Source organism: Folsomia candida, unplaced genomic scaffold (genome assembly GCF_002217175.1).
Source record: "Folsomia candida strain VU population unplaced genomic scaffold, ASM221717v1 Fcan01_Sc002, whole genome shotgun sequence".
Lineage (NCBI taxonomy): Eukaryota > Metazoa > Arthropoda > Collembola > Entomobryomorpha > Isotomidae > Folsomia > Folsomia candida.
The window spans coordinates 4,948,678-4,967,696 of NW_019091194.1; the positions used below are offsets into that span (position 1 = coordinate 4,948,678).

General features: G+C 35.6%; 4 protein-coding genes and 2 long non-coding RNA genes across 9 annotated transcripts; 4 read left to right on the top strand and 2 right to left on the bottom strand.

Annotated features, from left to right (window-relative positions):
- Positions 1-297: 297 nt before the first annotated feature.
- On the bottom strand, positions 298-2,218 carry LOC118434201. The gene is made up of 6 exons (XM_035847082.1): positions 1,731-2,218; positions 1,263-1,639; positions 938-1,200; positions 757-870; positions 563-699; positions 298-496 (listed from the first exon to the last, which is right to left on the bottom strand). The coding sequence occupies exons 1-6, from the start codon at positions 1,928-1,930 to the stop codon at positions 298-300; spliced, it is 1,290 nt and encodes a 429-aa protein (XP_035702975.1). The 5' UTR covers positions 1,931-2,218.
- Positions 2,219-3,947: 1,729 nt separating this feature from the next.
- On the top strand, positions 3,948-6,663 carry LOC110844943 (isoprenyl transferase 1). 2 transcript variants are annotated; one of them, XM_022091282.2, is made up of 7 exons: positions 3,948-4,286; positions 4,786-4,878; positions 4,945-5,001; positions 5,180-5,341; positions 5,409-5,557; positions 5,629-5,942; positions 6,059-6,663. In XM_022091282.2, exons 1-7 carry the CDS (start codon positions 4,234-4,236, stop codon positions 6,248-6,250), a joined length of 1,020 nt encoding a protein of 339 aa, XP_021946974.1. In that variant the 5' UTR covers positions 3,948-4,233; the 3' UTR covers positions 6,251-6,663. The 2 variants fall into 2 exon arrangements, with proteins under 2 accessions (XP_021946974.1, XP_035703282.1); XM_035847389.1 differs by having other exon boundaries at positions 4,044-4,286; positions 4,604-4,878.
- A 1,445-nt stretch (positions 6,664-8,108) lies between these two features.
- Positions 8,109-10,067, top strand: LOC110843220 (dehydrodolichyl diphosphate synthase complex subunit DHDDS). The gene is made up of 6 exons (XM_035848472.1): positions 8,109-8,298; positions 8,370-8,426; positions 8,560-8,721; positions 8,794-8,942; positions 9,018-9,337; positions 9,413-10,067. The coding sequence occupies exons 1-6, from the start codon at positions 8,198-8,200 to the stop codon at positions 9,602-9,604; spliced, it is 981 nt and encodes a 326-aa protein (XP_035704365.1). The 5' UTR covers positions 8,109-8,197; the 3' UTR covers positions 9,605-10,067.
- Positions 10,068-10,166: 99 nt separating this feature from the next.
- Positions 10,167-13,507, bottom strand: LOC110844277 (chymotrypsinogen A). Of its 2 annotated transcripts, none has more exons than XM_022090446.2 (4): positions 13,398-13,507; positions 11,756-11,851; positions 11,313-11,688; positions 10,167-11,180 (listed from the first exon to the last, which is right to left on the bottom strand). In XM_022090446.2, the coding sequence occupies exons 2-4, from the start codon at positions 11,793-11,795 to the stop codon at positions 10,538-10,540; spliced, it is 1,059 nt and encodes a 352-aa protein (XP_021946138.1). In that variant the 5' UTR covers positions 11,796-11,851; positions 13,398-13,507; the 3' UTR covers positions 10,167-10,537. The 2 variants fall into 2 exon arrangements, with proteins under 2 accessions (XP_021946138.1, XP_035704364.1); XM_035848471.1 differs by having other exon boundaries at positions 11,756-11,879; positions 13,398-13,484.
- A 434-nt stretch (positions 13,508-13,941) lies between these two features.
- On the top strand, positions 13,942-16,214 carry LOC118434637. 2 transcript variants are annotated; one of them, XR_004834161.1, is made up of 3 exons: positions 13,942-14,002; positions 14,388-14,778; positions 14,890-16,214. It is a non-coding gene; the product is annotated as an uncharacterized LOC118434637 (long non-coding RNA). The 2 variants fall into 2 exon arrangements; XR_004834160.1 differs by lacking the exon at positions 13,942-14,002 and having other exon boundaries at positions 14,179-14,778; positions 14,890-15,899.
- A 157-nt stretch (positions 16,215-16,371) lies between these two features.
- LOC110845028 lies at positions 16,372-17,146 on the top strand. Its single transcript, XR_002547480.2, has 2 exons — positions 16,372-16,460; positions 16,529-17,146. It is a non-coding gene; the product is annotated as an uncharacterized LOC110845028 (long non-coding RNA).
- Positions 17,147-19,019: the final 1,873 nt, after the last annotated feature.

The window sequence follows — 19,019 nt, forward strand, 5'->3', positions numbered from 1 at the left end:
TTTTGAGAAAAACATAGATATGCATATTCTATGCATATCTGTGGAGAAAAATTACATGATTCCCTAAAATATTTTGCAAATTGCACCAAAGATGCATTCAAATATAGATATATGTAAGTACTATGTTAATGTTTAAATTAACTATTTTTACATCAATTTAAGGTTGGTTTATTCCATACAAATTTTGCATGAAAAATTACGAAATTATGAATTATGAAGTAAATACGTAATGTCATCTAAATAAGTACGTAAATAAGTTCTCAAACTTGATGTTAATTCTTGGCACGAATGTTCTCATTACATTGTCGTTCGAGTAATTTCACAATTTTCGACACGAATCTGATCCTGCATCCCATACTGCTTGGAGTCCTTGAAAGTGTACAGTGACCCGAACAACCACCCCTCAACAAATTCGACGTACAACGGAAGTTCTTTACAATCAGGGAATTTGGTCAGTACAAATTTCCGCAATTTTATGTAATCTTTCACCAATTCCCTGATAAAAATTAAACCGTAATTCAATTCAATTCATTTTAATTTTCTTGGTAAATTAGGCACATACTCGAGAACTTTAATTTCGTCATCAATCGCATCATTTAAGGATAGCCCTTTCCTCACTTTGAAGAAAACTGTGCCATCCTCCTCTCCGTACAAGAGTTGTTTCTGCAGTCCGAGCAAATCGTTTAAGATTCCCACGAACTACAAAAAACTAGTTGCGAAATAAATGAATACCAATTTTTCCACATGTAGTATTACCTTGTCTGCAATTTCATGCCATTTGGTGAAGACTGGGTGGATTCGGACAAATTGAGGTAGCTCGATATTTTCTAGCATCTTGATAACGTTCATGTAAATGGGCAGTCCAGCTTCCTATGGAAGATTTACAAATATTAGTTGTATAATTTTTATTTCATTTTTCAAAAATTAGACACCATACCAACGTCCTAAAATATCTAAATGTGTCCACGCAATAGTCGTCTAATCCTCCTTCTCTCGATTTGACAAAAGTCCACCCCAGGGATTCGAAACAACGAACAAATTCAATTTTCAACAATTTTAGAAACTTTCCATTTGACAAATTAGGATTTGCAGTTTTAGCAAACTTAAAAATTTCTTTGGCCGAATCTGCAATCACGAAGAGGAATGGTTGATCCTTTATCATTTCCATGTTGATGGCATGCGTTTCCAAATCGTGCAAATCTTGTTAAAAAGATCACATTTTCATCACGACCATGTTAAAAAATTGTTACTAATTTATTTACCAATCCCGTCAGAATCTTCATATTTGAATGCTTCAACTACTGCTTCTCTGACCATATCGAAATATTTAATCTTCTTTAAATCAAGCTCGTTCTTGTCATCATCGTCAGTCCACCCAGACTTTGACTTGGTATCGTCAAGCCAATCGTCCAATATTGTCGAGATGATGAAACAGTGCGAAAGTACGCGAAATTTTTCTGAATGAATTGGATAACTGGGACATAATCGGAGGACGTAAGAAACAGCGTGGTTGACAACCCGTTCTCCATATGCAGGTTTAATAAATGACCCATAAAAGTCAGACACCCAATCTTCCAACTCTGACTTGAGGGAAGCTACTTGCTGTGAATCTTGTGAAATAGCATCTTGGTTGATGCATCTGGAATTGCGGGATTTTTTAGGTGGCAAAATGAATTATTGTGAAATTTATTTTATGTAAGACGCAAACTTTATTAAGTTTATTCACTTACTGAAAGATTGGTGGGATAAAAAATGAAAATTCCTTCTCCAATTTGGAAACGTGGCAGAAAGATGTCACAGCATTTTGAACCGAGGTGCTTAATCTTTTGGAAAATTGGTCAACATTTATAGAGAACTTGACCACGCAGGGGGCTAGTTCATATCCTTTGTTACCTTTGTTACCTTTCATTCCTTTGTTACCATTCTCCATATTTAATAGCAAATCGTATATTTAAGAACTTTAGATTTTGTAGAGTAATGAAATAAGTAGTTAGTGAGCCGTGATGATGGAACTTTAGTCGGTTTTGTTACATTTGCACTTCTTAATTTTTTTGCAAGTTGCGAAATGCTTGTGGTCATGAGTTTCATGGCAAGTGCTATAAGACACAGAATTGTTAAGTTAATATTGGCTTGAAAGTAAAACCAGTGCTCCTGGAAAAATATTGCATCAAAATGTCGTAAGTGTTGAGGTAGGAAATGATGTACCCTGAACGAACATCGTACGTAATTAGTACATATGTACACAAGTGGTCCAAATGAATGCATGTAAAAGCAGTTGAGGAAAGTTCCTCTATTTATTGTCAGATCTTCCAGCGAGATCAATCTATAAAAATACATACATGAATATTGTATTACATAATATACTGCTGAAGGTCAAGTGTTATAATATTTTTGTTTACAAAATATAAATTATTAACCATTTAAAGAGGACAAGTAAAAGTTACGATGTCCATAATTCGTGTCACCAGGCGACAGTAGAGTTGCCTTAATTCGTGAGGGAGCTTTATCTCTAAGGGATCACTATTCGTAACCAAAAATTCCAGTCAAATATCTTAGTTCGTGACAACTTTTTCGCAAAAATTTTTAATTTTTAGCCCGACCCAGCGGTTATGTACCCGTGTTGTCCGTCTGTCCCACGTTAACTCTTTTTATAATTTCCGATCGACTTGAAATTTTCCATACACCACATATATATCATAACATATACCATCCAAATACACAACTCGGGTTGGAAGACTGGTTCGATCGGTCAACTGGTTGGCCGGTGGAAGTCAAGGGTGACGAAAATTCAAAATTTGTATGAAAGTTGATAATGACTTGCAATGGAAGAATATGAGATGGAATTGAATAGATTTTTATCTTGACGTACCCTATGGGGTAAATGCTAATCGTAAGTTATTTGTCGACTCCATACTAAATTTCGTCTGATTATATCAATTTTTAGAAGTCGGTGTGGACCACCCCCTAGTGTCCCTCTGGCCAATTTTTGTTCATATTTACCTTCCTAAATTATTTCATCAGAAGGCAGTAAGGATCTCTGGTCCTAATTTCAGCTTTCTATGTTAATTCCTGAAAACTGGCGGGGGTCACCACATAGGATCCTTCCAGATGAAAATTTTTCAGATTCCAATGTATACTCTTCCATGAAGAGCCATAAGAAAACTAAATGCCAAATTTCAGCACGATATGACGATTTTGAAAAATCAGTATGGGTCACCCAATAGGACCCTTCCAGATGAAAATTTTACCAATTTGAGTTCATATCCTTCCTTTAGGACCCATTTAGTACCTCTGTACCAAATTTCAGCTTTCTACGACAATTTCGAAATTTTGGTGCATAATACCCTACCCATCCAGATGACCCCTTCGGGTCAACCAGTGGACCGACTTTGCCCATGTTCGAACTCGGTTCCTAGCTTTGTCCAATATGCATCTGGTAAAAATTTCAAGTCAATCGGCCAACTCGTTCCAGAGTTATCGAAAGACAGACAGACGGACGGACATGACAATTACATAAGCCCTGGTTCGGGCTACAACAAATGTCGACGTCACGAATTATGGCGAATTTGCCAGGGAACGACAAACGTCTACGTCACGAATTAAGGTAAGGTTTTCTGTGGCAACATATGTCATCGTCACGGGTTATGGAGCGGATTTTGGCGATGACATATGCCTTTGTCACGAATTATGGACAAGTCGCCAAAGCGACATATGCCACTTTCACAGATCAAATGGTTAAGGACCTAATCATAAGCTCTGAGAAAACTGATTGTGCAGATTATTATGTACATACGTAGATCACGTTTGTACAATTAAATCACTATTTTTCATCGCGTCATACTTACTTACAGATACAAATCAGGTTTTTCCTTCATTCTGGGTCAAAATAATTAAGAATTGAATTCGCCTCACTGATGGTAAATAGTTCACTTCTGTTCATACGTCTGTGTATGATACACAGCGTATCATAAGTACTTCCAGAAACTAAACTTGGTCCTCCTCTTTTGAAGATATTTAGTAGGACTATCGTCAGATTATACTTGATCAGTTTCAATATCTGGTGGAATTCGTTTTGATGGGTTTCAATTTCAATCAATCCATGAACTCTCAATTGAAAGATTAAAATTTAAACAATAAGAGAAAAATAATTTTTCGGGCAGAAGTGGGTCTTGATTGATATTAATGTTTTTCCACGTTTGTTGTTAACGGAGTGTTAGAGTGGATCTCATTCTTATGTTCCATGCCTTATTGTGCAACAACGATCAACATGTTCATTTTCCCCGAAGGTACATCCATTAATTTATTGTGGTCATATTCATAAAGTATATCTAATGACTAGCCTGTAAAATGACGGTTTGTATTAAAAATCTGTTGTATGTACATTCAAGCAAAGCCAATCTCACAGATTATGTATCCATGTATGTATGTATTTGAAGTATGTGCGATTCTTTAACTTTTTCTACTACCGCAGAGCAAGTAGTGATGACCCAGGTTGCAACATGATACTCATTCGTTTTTAAGAAAAAAATAATAAAGGCGATATCATTATTTTTAACCATTAGTAAGATAATGATAACGATATAGAGGTGTACTTAAATTGCAGATAAATTGCCGGCTTAACTATTACACATACTTGCTTAGCCGTTGAACTTTCGTTACATAAGCATTGTACATATGTACCAAAGAAACCTTTAAAGAAAGAACGCTCAAATACCACTATTACCAGTCTCGGGTAAAACACTGAGATTTCAGGTAATTGAAAATCGTCTGTAACATAATGCATAGGGATTCCCAATCTCTATCTTGGTTCGAAATATTGATGACCTCCATGGCAAGGATGGGGCCGGTACCGGATCATGTCGCGATCATAATGGACGGGTGAGTGAGTGGTTATTATCTTTTAATTGAGGTTTTCAATTAATCTGAAGAATTTGATATATGTAGAAATCGACGCTACGCGAGGAGGAAAGGATTGAAGGTGCGGCATGGTCATGAGGCGGGGTAAGGAATCGAATTTTTGAATGCCCAATTGATTTTAACCTTTTGTCATATTTGCGGATAAACAATTTCTTCCGTTATGAATAGCTGAAAATGCTTACTTTTTTCGTAAATGCACTAGATTCACTTTGTTTACACAATGCGTTCTTAAATGAAATTCTGGTCTTTCGTTTCTGAGCAGGGCGGACAACTTGATGAATTTGGATCGCTGGGGAAAGGCGGTGGGTTGCAAGGAGTTGACCGTGTACGCCTTCTCATCCGAAAATTTCAAGCGGTCGAAAGAAGAAGTTGACCACCTGATGGATTTGATGGGAAGCCAGTGTGCTTGTTGGCTGCAAGAAATGTATGTAATACACGCATAAGCTTATGATTCGTAACGCAAACTGCAATATATAATTAATTCGTCAAAGAGAAAGTGGAGACATAAAGGATGTGTGCATCCAAATGATGGGAAAGTGGGACAATTTTCCGGCAGAATTACGACACCGAATGGCTAACGTGATGCAGAAAACGAGACACTTTAAACCCTACAAGTTCAACATTGCGGTTGGTTACACAGGTAACAGTGCTCAATTTAGGTTTAAAATCTATGTAAATAATTATCAATTGCTCGTTGGCACTGCTCGATAGGTCGCGAAGGTATTTTACGCAGCTTGGATGCTCTGTCGATGAACAATGACGAACAAGGTGAAGATCTCCATCGTCTCATGCCGTCCCAATGGAACGAATATCTCGTCGAGCAATCTCAACACTTGCTCGACATGCGACCTGTCGACCTTCTTGTCCGAACAGGAGGAGATTGTCGCTTATCCGACTTTATGATGTGGGAGGCATCCCAAGCCTGCATACACTTTACTACCGTGACCTGGCCAGAGTTTAATTTCAAGGAGTTTATCCATGCCATGCTTGTTTATCAAGTGCATAGGAGGAAGGTGTCAAAACAGGTACAAATAAATATATAATACCTATTTACATTTGTTTGGGTATGTGCATGTTTTCAGTCTAAAGAAATAACCCCATTTGTCATTAAACATAATATGTATGACTAAATATTATTTAGTCATTGGCGATTGGACATCTTTCAAAGATTGAGTTGGCATCTGTACAACCCGTTTTAGAGAAATCTCGGAACGATCGATGGGCAAGGATTGAACGACTCGCCAAAAAGGATACGTCAATTGAAAAGATTACGAAGATAATCACTCCGCCAAATAAATTGGCCCAAATTTTGCAAAATTTGACAAAATTTTAACGTCTTGCTTTAATTTATTTAACAACAAATTATACAAACTCTGGGTTGCTAGCATGTAACATTAATTGCACGATAGGTAGGCCACAGGAACACACTTTCAGAATAAAGATTTCGAATCTACATAGATATGTAGAAAAACTGTCTACTTAGCTGATAAGTATTATAAATAGAATATACACATACTTATGCTCGTATTTATTGTTATATAATTTACTCCAAACCTAATAAAACCGGCTCTTGAGTGACTTATGAAAACTATCATAGCGAGAACTAGGTGTTTCGACCAATCAAAAAATCTGATCGGGAGCGTGACATAAATGATATAGGTATGTTGTACATATGTACATAAATGAGGCAAGTTAATATTTGTGAGCCCTTTAAGGAAGTGTCGGATTAAATTGGCTTATGGACAATTTTCATACACTCATTGTCATATATTTATATAACATAATACATAATTGTCGTACGTCATCCTTTTACATACATACATACATAAGTGGAAAATCGTGTCAGTTGATCATATCAAGAACAATTGTCTTGTATGGAAAATCAGTCATAGATAATTAAAAGAAAATAATATCCTTTACTCCGATTGTTCTATTTCTGTAATAAGTTGGAGCTTTGTGGAAGTTGAGTTCCCGATTGATGGTCATCGTTTTCAATTTCTGGTATTTATAAATAAATCCACGAAGCTACGGCTGCATCAAATCTGAACTACTTATTTCAGTATAAGTTCTCCGGGTACTTATCTCAATTCTGCTGAACAATCATTTTCACAATTATTCACATAAATATTCACATACTTACAAAAGTAAATCGCTTGATATTGTTGCAGTCCTTAAAACAACATCTCTTGTTTGTGGGAAGTTTTTTTGCTAACATAAAAATAGTGATTGATCCACTATTATATAGGTGCGTTTCTTTTATTTAATAAAATTAAAATCTGGCTACGAAAACATAACTAGTTAAAGTGAACATTAGCATTCAACAGAATAACGATTTTACTTTTTTTTTATTGAAATTTGGAATCTCAAAGTGGTCAATGTTGTTAAAATCCTGTAACATGTTATTGCTACACTTTTGGTTTTTGTAAAATACAACTGCACAATTTATTGCAGATGATATGTATCTACGTATCCAATTAACATAATTACTGAGGATAAAATACATAGATACATATTTGTTTAACAGTATCACACGTGCACCATTTTTTATTTGTTGTTGTATCGAGCTAACTCTTTATTCGACATAAGCTTGATTTTTTTCTACTTCCATGTTTACATAGAACATATTTATAATTTTTACACATACGCATATATAAATATTCATCAGACTTAGGGATAATTTTCATATACATACAAAACATCAGTAAATACTTCAATAATTTTGTGGTATTTAATGTACAAAATAAATTTATTGTATCATTACCATACCTTTTGAATTCAAATTACAAGCCATTTTTTGACTTATTGCTTTCGAGGCCGATTTTTTATCTGCTGAGCAATAAAAATTGATATACAGATAGTGAGTTCATCACACACTAGGTTGCTGACTTTTGTAGGCAATGAACTATCTACACCGCAATATTTAATTTCATAGCGTTATAGAAATTTATATAATATCTAGCAAATATTTTACATGTTTTTTTTATACCAAAGAGGGAATTTTGGTTACCCAGAGTAATTAATCTTGCGAAACTAGTAAATGCTTGGAAATTCGGCAATATTTGCCTATGTTAAATTTCATACCGCATAACCAGCCTTTTTACTCACGTCAATGGGACACGTTACATCGATGATTGCACAAAATAATTCCCATAGTTCCTTCCTCTTAAAATGGTTGGAAGATGTATAAAATGAGCAAAGATTCACAAGCTATTTGGCAGTCCGGTGAATAATTTATTGCTACATATTTATTTACATATACATAATACTTATTTGATCCATAATGGCCATGCAATCCGGTCAAATGTCAATTCTGGAAATTTTGGCTTCGTCCATAGTTAAAATGGGCCCAATGCCGGAACACATAGCAATAATAATGGATGGGTGAGTGAAAAATATATATTTTTTTCAAAGATGTAGTAGAAAGTAAATTATTCAGAACCTGTTTTTCCTAGAAATCGCCGGTATGCAAGACGCAACGGGTTGAAGGTGTTGTTTGGTCATTTAAAAGGGTATGCAAATATTTTACATAGAAAATTTTTATCTCTCTATGTATTTCTTGAAAACTCAGATGTATACAATTTTCTCATTAATTAATCGTAAAGCTCAATTTTGAATATTCAATTTATAACTTAATTTGCTTAGGGCTGAAACTCTTGCGGATGTCGACCGTTTTGCGAAAGCTCTTTTATGTAAAGAATTGACCGTCTATGCTTTCTCGTCAGAGAATTTTAGAAGAAACAAGGAAGAAGTGACCAATTTGATGAATGTAATTGAACACAATTGCACAAAGATGTTACAACGTGTGTATGTCAAACCAAATACCTTTCACCTTATTTACATAATTTAATTTAGCCCCTTCGTATCATGTGTACGTAGTGACTCTGGTACAAATATTGACACATGTATCCAATTTATTGGCGACTGGGAAAATTGTCCAGACAGCCTACGGTACAGAATGGCAAATTTGATGGTAAAAACGAGAAATTTTAAACCGTACCAGCTGAACGTGGCCATAGTGTACACGGGTAAAATTAGGATGAATATCTGTATGTTAGGAACAATACAAATTTATTTATTATGTCATTATTTATGTACTTCAGGTCGAGAAGGGATTCTACGAAGTTTAACTTCTCTCCCTGTCAGTATTAAGAACCAAGAAAACGTTAACCTTCACTCGCATCTCAATCCATGCGAGTGGAACGAATATCTCGTCGAACAGTCCCAACATCTCTCTGATATGCGTCCGGTCGACATGCTCATCCGAACAGGGGGCGATTGTCGCTTGTCTGATTTTATGATGTGGGAGACTACCCAAGCCTACATCCATTTCACTCCGGAGACTTGGCCAGAGTTTACGTTTTGGAGACTTCTGCACGCCATCTTGATGTATCAAGTGCATCGAAGGACGGTTCCAAAACCGGTATACTTATAGATTGTCTATGAATTTTGGAGTTTCGAAGTCGTGTTTATTTATTTTTTAATCTGAAAATTACAGGTATCATCAAAGGAAAATATTTCAAAAATAGAAGTTGATGCACTGCAAGGCATACTTCGCAATGCACGAAATGAGAGATGGAAAAGAATTGAACAGCAAGCTATGAAGGATACACCATATGAAAAAATTGAAAAAGTTATTAAATATGAAAACAAATTTCTGCAAGTAGTTCAAAATTTGACCATATTTTAATCAAACTACTTAAAAAATGTAGTCGAGCTACAGATTGTCAGTCTAAAAATCCCAAATAATTATATGTATAACGTGATTCTACACATGAAAGGGCGAACTTTTTCAGGAGAGTCAAAATCTTTTTGTACCTTAGACAGATACATATGTATGTTTACAAGTAAAATATTAATGTGACTTTAAAATTCGACGTTTCGTTAAAAAATAGAAACGATACACTGTAATAATTTCAATACGTTTATGTAACCCAATGGTTCATAGGTATCAGATGTGATATCTTGTCCTGTGAAACTTGCTTGTATTAAATTAAAGTTTTTTTTTCTTTTCAAGTGAAGAGTTATCCACCATGATAGCATCACGGTTTGATAGTTACACAAATATTTGTGCTCATTCTTACATACCTACAATACCTACATGTAGTTGCTAGAAAAACGATTTACCGTAAAAATTATTAGGCTACTAATCATAAATCAGTCTTTTGTTAGCATATGAATATGTATTGAATTTCTTATTTATTCATATTGACGATTTTGATGTGGAAAGGAAGTATTGTATATGGCAATAGTTGCGTTTACAGAATTGCATTTATTTATTTATTTGTAGTTTATCATAGCAAGAACAAACCATTTTAGTTTTCGGGCACGACTTAGGTATAAAACTTTTAAATATGTATAAATAGTAAATTGATAAAATTATTAAATACACAAATCTGTTACTCAAAACTTTAGTCTCATAGTTCCCGTTTTCTGTTTTCATGAATATCACGCGTCTTCCACTAAGAGATCTAGTTTCTATTTAACTCATCAATCCTTACAAACAATGTGTGTTACATTCCATAAATTAACTTTTCAAGATCCTCCACAACCCTTCTTCCACAATCTCGCCATCTAGCAATTGGTATTTACATAAATATATAACCCACATCATGAAACTCAATCATTCATCATCCTTCGTGCAATAATCCAGAAATCCAACCGTTATTCCGCCCACGAATATAATTGAGAAAAGTACAAGGGCAAACACTTCAGTCTTTTTAACCCCATTTATATGCACCGAATGAATACAGTACATAACGATGCAAACAGAAATAATTTCAGTAAGCACGATAAACCATCGTATACAGTATTGACATTCAATAATTAGTGGCCTGGGTACCCCGAGAAGCTCTAGATTAGCGGCAATATCGGCGTACACGTTACCTACCGTGGAACAGTTCGGAGTCCCACGTAACAGAATTCCGCATACGACTTGCCCTCCGTCCTTATCTAAACAAAGTAATGGAGAACCAGAATCTCCATGGCAACCACCCGCTTCATGAGAATTAGTACAAAATTGGGTTTCGTTGTTTATCCAGGAAGATTTCCAGATTTTTTCGCAAGTCTGGCCCCTCGCTATGGACACTTCTGCCATGAGAAGCTTACTGTTGTCGCAACTAGTCTTTGTGCAACCATATCCGAGCAGAATTCCAGAACCGGAGGCGATGTAGCCATGCTTAGGAAGATTAGCGATCCCAATACTGGGCGAAGGTTTGAATGGCGTTCCTAGCTTCAAAACAACCATGTCGCCAGATTGTGTGATGCTGAAATTTAAGATAATTTGTACTCATCAAGTATATACTGGTACAATTTCGGATTTGCTTTATTTTCATAACGCATGTTCTAATGTTAAAACTATGGAAGAAAAATGTATCAAATTCACTGCATAATTTTACCTGTTATAATCTTCATGATTTTTAAAAGCTATCACGCTTCTAAATTTGCATCCAGATTCGTCTTCTCTACGCCTCTTAAACAAGATCTCTCTTTTAGTGATGGGATTGACGCATCCAACGGCAACGAGAAAATCCTCCGGATCTTTAAAACTCTTCGTGTCATTATTATAAATGCAATGAGCTGCCGTAACTACTTCGTCCATTGACCTAAGAAAACCCCCACATTCCATGGAACCCAGTGATTTATTGAAAATTCGTGCCATAAAATTATATTCGGTCGGATCAACGATATGATGTTTTGAGACTTCATTCCTTTCCACAACAATGTTCTCTTCGGAAGAAAGAATAATAGCGGTCGAGTGAGATCCATAAATAGCTAGAAATTATGAGTCGTACAATTTTAGAATTTAGTATGAGCCAATAATAATTAATTTACAACCTACCAATCACGACTAATGCTATGATGAGCGGATATCCCATCATTATAAGTAAAGCCAAGATGATACACGAATGAAGGATCGATTAATCCATTTTGTAAGCTTATTAACAGGGATATAGATTATTTTCCTATGATATATTTAGATGTGTACTGGTACATTATAAATATACTAGCGAATAAGCCCGTCTCCCGCCGGGCCAGCGAGAATTATTAACTGCAAATGTCTGCCGGCAACGAAGTTGTAAAAGTAAATGTTCCTCAGCGAAAGTGATAGTAAAGATACTTTCGAATGACGCGTAAATTCAAAATAAGCCAAATGAAATGTCTCTGGAAATTAGTGAATTAAACAAAATTAAATGTGTCATGGTAGTTATCTTGAGCTGGTTGTCTTGGCTACTTCACTGCGAAGTGCTCTGGAAGTGAATTGGAACTCAGCCACGGATATACATAACTGTACCACTTCACTTTAACTTTATCTTTAAAGTGACCAACCCGTTACCACCTTCTACTTCACTTTAACTTTACTTTACTTTAAACTAAAGTGGACAATCCTGCATACCCGTGACTGACTTCCAACCCACTTTAATTTTACTTTACTTTAAAGTAAAGTGGAAAATCCTGCATACCCTGATCTGACTACCACTTCACTTTACTTTACTTTAGTTTAAAGTAAAGTGGAAAATCCTGTATACCCTGATCTGACCACCACTTCACTTCACTTTACTTTAGTTTAAAGTAAAGTGGTCACGGCAACCAATATATCAACTGTTAGATAAGCACCCATGATTAACATCCTAGATAACCACCATCGGATAACCCCCCAGATAACCACCATCAGATAACCCCCCAGATAACCCCCATCAGATAACCCCCCCCAGATAACTACCATCAGATAACCCCCCAGATAACCACCATCAGATAACCCCCCAGATAACTACCATCAGATAACCCCCCAGATAACCACCATCGGATAACCCCCCAGATAACCACCATCGGATAACCCGTCCAGATAACCACCATCGGATATACCCCCAGTTAACCACCATCGGATAACCCCCCAGATAACCACCATCGGATAACCCGTCCAGATAACCGCCATCGGATAACCCCAACCAGAAATCCACCAGTCCAAGATAACCATCATCAGGCAACCACTCCCACAATAACCACTCCCAGATAGCCATCAGGCACCCATTTCTAGATAACCATCAGACAACCACTCCCAGATAACCACCATCAGACAACCACTCCCAGATAACCATCAGACAACCATTCCCAGATAACCATCAGACAACCACTCCCAGATAACCATCAGACAACCATTCCCAGATAACCATCAGACAACCACTCCCAGATAACCATCAGACAACCATTCCCAGATAACCATCAGACAACCATTCCCAGATAACCATCAGACAACCACTCCCAGATAACCACCGTCAGACTACCACTCCCAGATAACCACCATCAGACAACCCCCAAAATCTGACTTTTAATTTTTAAATTTTGAGTTTATTTTGAATTTTCGCGCCATTCGAAACTCAACTTTCTCTACTTTCACTTCCGTTGCGGAACATTTACTTTCACTTCCGTTGCAGACAAACATTTCCAGCTTATAATATAGATATTATTCATGTAGTTAGAACCTTAGGTTTCACAGAAATGCCGAAATTACTCGAAAAAATTTCAGTTACTGATCGCTGAGCGAATATGAATATCCTAAAATGCAAATTTTATTCATATCTAGGTACGTCTTAAACCAACGAGGTGGTTTGACCAAATATGTAGAAATAAATACACAGGAAGTTTTACTTATCTTTTGGCTTATCTGCTGGGATTGATTCAACAGTATGTGCATCAACATTTCCGGGTGTACCGGCGAGGTTTGGTACGCATTCTAAGAATGAGTGATTGAAATTGAAAGTGTCAAAGGCAGAATATCTTTATGTATTTGAGCCGAGTTGCTGAAACTTCCTTGTTGGCAATAAATATTTGCATGCATTTACTTAGATATTACATTAAGTACACTGTATTGAAGTAAACGGAAATAATACATACAGCATTATGTAAAGTAAATATGTATTTAAGTTCACTATTTATTCAAAGCTAAATCTAAGGAGGACAACCCTTCACCGACAGAATCACCGATCTTGATGCCCTTTGGATATGTTGTAGTCCTAGGTGAGTCTAGCAAAAGTGAAGAAGGATTTCATTCAATGGCCCCATTTGCGCCCGCCACACCCACTCAAAGGTGCAAAAATACCCTGTTTTGGTTCATTAAAAAAATCACCAAAAATCCAATTTTGGTCGGATTTTCACAATTTAAGCATTTTTGTGACCCTAGATAGTTGCTTTATCATATCCAATAGCAAACTCAACTTTTTTGAAATTTTGATTTTTTCGAAATCTACGAAATTTTCGAAAATATTCAAAAAATTCAAAAAATTGAAATTCATGTCGGATACGATAAAACAACTATCTGGGATCAAAAAGGTGCAAAAATTATCAAATTATCATTAAAAATGGATTTTTGGTGAATTTTTTAATGCGACCAGTTTGGCATAAGATTCCTCTTTGAGTGGGTGTGGCGGGCGCAAATGGGGCCATGGAATGAAATCCTCCTTCACTTTTACTAGACTCACCTAGGACTACAACATATCCAAAGGGCATCAAGATCGGTGATTCTGTCGGTGAAGGGTTGTCCTCCTAAGCCAAAAAATAACCCATCGTTGTTTGTATCAATCGGCACAATTAAAATTTATGGAATGACTGGGTCATCTAGCAAAGGAGACTAAAAACTCTGTAAACAACAACATCTTAAATCCTGTATGCATATGTACACGTACATACAAACATAAAATCATGTCACTCCAATTTTAATCAGAATACATATGATCGATGTGTGATATCCTGAAAAATATTGACAAATTATTAATGACAAAACCATGGCATTTTTTATTTCCTGCCAGTCTACAGTTGTATTTATCACAACTGAATCTCTTTTTCAAAATATGCATATGACCTAAGGTAAAAAGATTGATTTTGTAGGTTATACTTTTAAAAATTACTTTCGTGGTGAGAATAATCATTTACTAAAAAATATTTTGTAATTGATTTTGATTTCCTAACTGACCATAGAAACTAAAGTGGTCATGGGTTCCGGGAATAGTCGGGAGCTGGATGATAGATCTCATTTTCAAGACTCCTCACCACATTCGGGAGAATCATATTGGGGTCCATTGTCCGTCCGTTCGGTGGTCATCGCTGCTGCTCCAGTGACTTATTCCGTTGGCAAAGCGACTGGAGCAGCGTTGGCAGCATCGCTTTCAGGGATTTCTTCACCCAGTATCGGAGTCGTCGTGGTCACTGGAGGTACATGTGCAGCAATTTGTGCCTTAGTAGCTGCCAGTAATAAAAATAACCATGAAAAATCAGATTGATGACGAGCAGACGCCAAAGTTGCACAAGGCAAAAGCAAATAAAAAACGAGGCGAAGGTTTTAAAAAATGTCGCCATATGTTAAAAGTCCAATATTTAGTCCAAGCATTAATGCAAAAATAAGGTCTCATTCTAATTTCAATATTGTGATTTATATAATTATGTGTGTATGTATCTCCCTATCAAACTTTTAAAAGTATTTAGATTTCATTCATTAATTTTAAAAAAATACTCAGACTCGAAGCTTTGAAACTCTGTCATACTTGTCTGGATTATTTTTTTTTATCAATAGGATTACTGTTGCATATCTAGTTGCGATGACGATGAATTACCAGAATTACCAATACTTACAAATATCTAATACAAATAATGTGATATTAAATCGCGGAGATTTTTAAAACTTTTGCATAATGTGGTCGGTAAATTAATGAAAATAAATAAATAAATATGTACGTACGTATTTATGTATGTATTCAAATAATATTTATTCCAGATACTTGAATATACTTTAATTAGCATATGTTAATTTAAATGTTGTTTTAAATTTTTATTTCTAAATTAAATAATCTTGATTAATTACAAAAAAATTATAACCTCGCTGTTCTCAATAATTACATAGGTACTTTTATTTTTTCTAGCTTAATTCTTAAAGCTTACATGTATTGTTTACAGTAAATTTGATGGTGGTTCTTATTGATTATGTAGCAAAATAACTTGTGCGATGATGTCTTGCCGATTACATGCATATTGCAAATCCTTAGTACGAAGTACGAAATCATAAAATTATTGAAATTGTAGGTAGTACATATGTTTATGTTAACATTGTATGAATGTTGTATACCTATATTAAACGATAGATTTAGGTATTCAATATATATGTATGTAATAAGATTTCCATAATATATAACGCACACTAAGGAAACAAATGCATTAAAAATCCTGGAAAGTTTTAATATACTACCGATTTCATATTGCTAAAAAGTGCTTACGAATTCAGGTTTAATAAATAAGTAATTGCACATTAAGCACAAGTTAGCTACTTCACTATGTATGTATACATAAAGAAACTTTGAGCCGGATTTTTATGCTGTTAAATAGCCAACGCATTTATGCATGTTATAATTGCTAACTTTGCAAATTTTCAAAATTCATGCTACAAAATTGCACTATGCTTGAGTTTAATTTCAATCCCTTCCAGACCATGTTGATTCATATTAGCATTAAGAAGTGTACGAATTCCATACTTTAAGCTACATCCAGTCACTAATATGGTAAGTTTTAACTCCACGTTTTGAAATCTGTTTAGGCGAAAAGTACAAAAAAACATCTTCAATTTTAGAAAATTCTGAGCATCCTGATTACAACCATTCTTCAACATTTGATCAACTATTCTAAAATGGCCATGGCGGATTGTTGCACATCATTCATAGCGTATGGCTGCACTGTTGACGGTTATCCCATGTCACGCGTCGGCTTTTCGGAGACCTGCCTTGATTGTACAGTGCCCACGCCGTGCTGTGGGTACCAAAGTTGTAACATATTCTGTTGTAATTGCGAGTGTCGTAAGCAGTGGAATTGTGAGCAATTTATGGGGTGCGTACTGGACAAGGGGAGGAGAAAAAGGTCACTGCGAAATGATTTTGCCCAAATGGAATACGAACTGGAAATTGATCCGGACATCGGGGCATATACCATTTTCAACTCGGTCGATACCAATTCGGATGGACGTCTCGACTTAGACGAGGTCAAGACGTGGACGAAATTGAGGAATGTTACCTTTAGTAATAACGAGTTTCGTGCAATGGACGTTAGTGGAGATGGATATTTGCAATTGGGTGAAATAGATGACGTAAATGATGATTGAATTTAGATCAAGAATTGGTTTTGATTGATTATATGCTTCCTAAATGATTTGTACATTTCTGGTCTAGTAAAAGTTGTGGATTAATATGAATAATTTTCTTTTGGCTAATTTTTTTAATAATATTACATCACGGCATCAATTTATTATTTATTCTTGTGTCATGATCATGCTTCTCGATTGCTAACCATTGCTGAAATCTTACGAAGCCTAAATTTGTATAAAGTAAAAGTTGACATAATGCATACTTGACAATACACGGAGCGAGAGAGATGAATACGTGAGTACGGGTGATGATAAATATCATGCTTAAGGGTACATATATGCATATAAATATACAAATAGTTACATGTTATTGTGATAAAGTTTCGGTGAAAATAATAGTTAAAATAGTAAACTATTGACTATTGTAAGGATTACGTATTCTGATATGGGACAATAATGGACACCGTTTCCTGTTGTCTGTTAGATACAGTGTGTGGTGACAATGAGAAAAATATGTATGTATATAGTAATAGAACCTGATACATAAATACATAAATACCTACATACTTAAATACATACATATTTTGTATGCCAGTAAAATTCCACGTACTGTTGCAACTTTCTCCTCTCAATATACAATTTAGTAATGTACATACATACACAATTATTTTAAAATAATTTACTTATTTCCACAAGAAAGAACTTTCAATTATACATATATATACATACACATATATACTTCTAACAAATCCTAATAAAATGTGAGACTAATACATACGGATAAAGTCCTTTTAATACATCAAGGTTATAGGCTCAAGTTTTGATTTGGCCTTTGTGATCCTGCTTGGAAGGAACCCGCTTCGCAATGTTAGGATTGTCGTTTGACAAAAATTCTTGCATAAGTCTGCATTTATTATTTCTCACTAGACTTTGTATACGAACATACAGTACCGAAAATGACAAGACGGGTATAATTCCAATACACACATTACTCCAAGGAGTAGCAGACTGTGATCTCTTAATTTTATACGGCAACTTGGAATCAGACAGGTTTCAGCCCACTTCGTTTCTACCAACGTGTCTTCTTTTCATGTCAAACTATTCGAAATCTCGAGAACGGATCGGCAAAGTTGATTGGGTTCATTTCGCAATTGATATTTCGCTATCAAGAGTAGCCACCTGCCAAATAAGTATTTTTATTTCAAATTTCTTAACCGAGGGAAAACAGACTAAATTTCCATACTGGTCACAATTTGGAGGTGATCGTCACTTTATTTTCGGCAGGGGTAGGGGCCACTCCGCAGTATTGCCTACTTCTACGAGAAACGTGTACGCCATCATTGCAACAACATACACCAAAGAAATCCTGACTAATGTATCCCTATCGGGAAAGCTATATGTACAAACAATAATAAATTTCGGAATAGCATTTAATTTAGGAAACGGATATTACGAATTGTGCACACAAAGAGCTGGAGGACGTGCCGAAATTTCCGAGATGAATTGCAACCAACACGGAGTTAATGTCGTGACGCGATTTCAAGACTTGCAAACAATTCAGACGAAATGGGAAATATTTGGGATTGATAATATTGATATTGTGATTCCAAAAGGGGCGAAAAAACAGATTGACTTCATGTCTCATCCAAAATTCATCAACCCATTTGACCGGATCGCGAACTACCCGATTCATCAACACATTGCCCAAATCGTATTTCGTAAAATTAACGGAACTCTTGCCTATTGTACTTGTTTACTCCGAGGTCATTCAAATATTAAATTGGGACATTTTACGCAATACGACTACGGGGACTCGATCAAGGTCCCTCTCGAATTTACAGGCTATAAATTTTTAAGTTGCTACTCAGAAACTGCAATTAGTTTCCAATTTTATGTCGCTCCATTTAAACGCGACGTTTGGATTTGTTTGATGGCTTCGATTTTACTTGTCATTGGAATGTTGTCATGCTACGTGAAATTCATG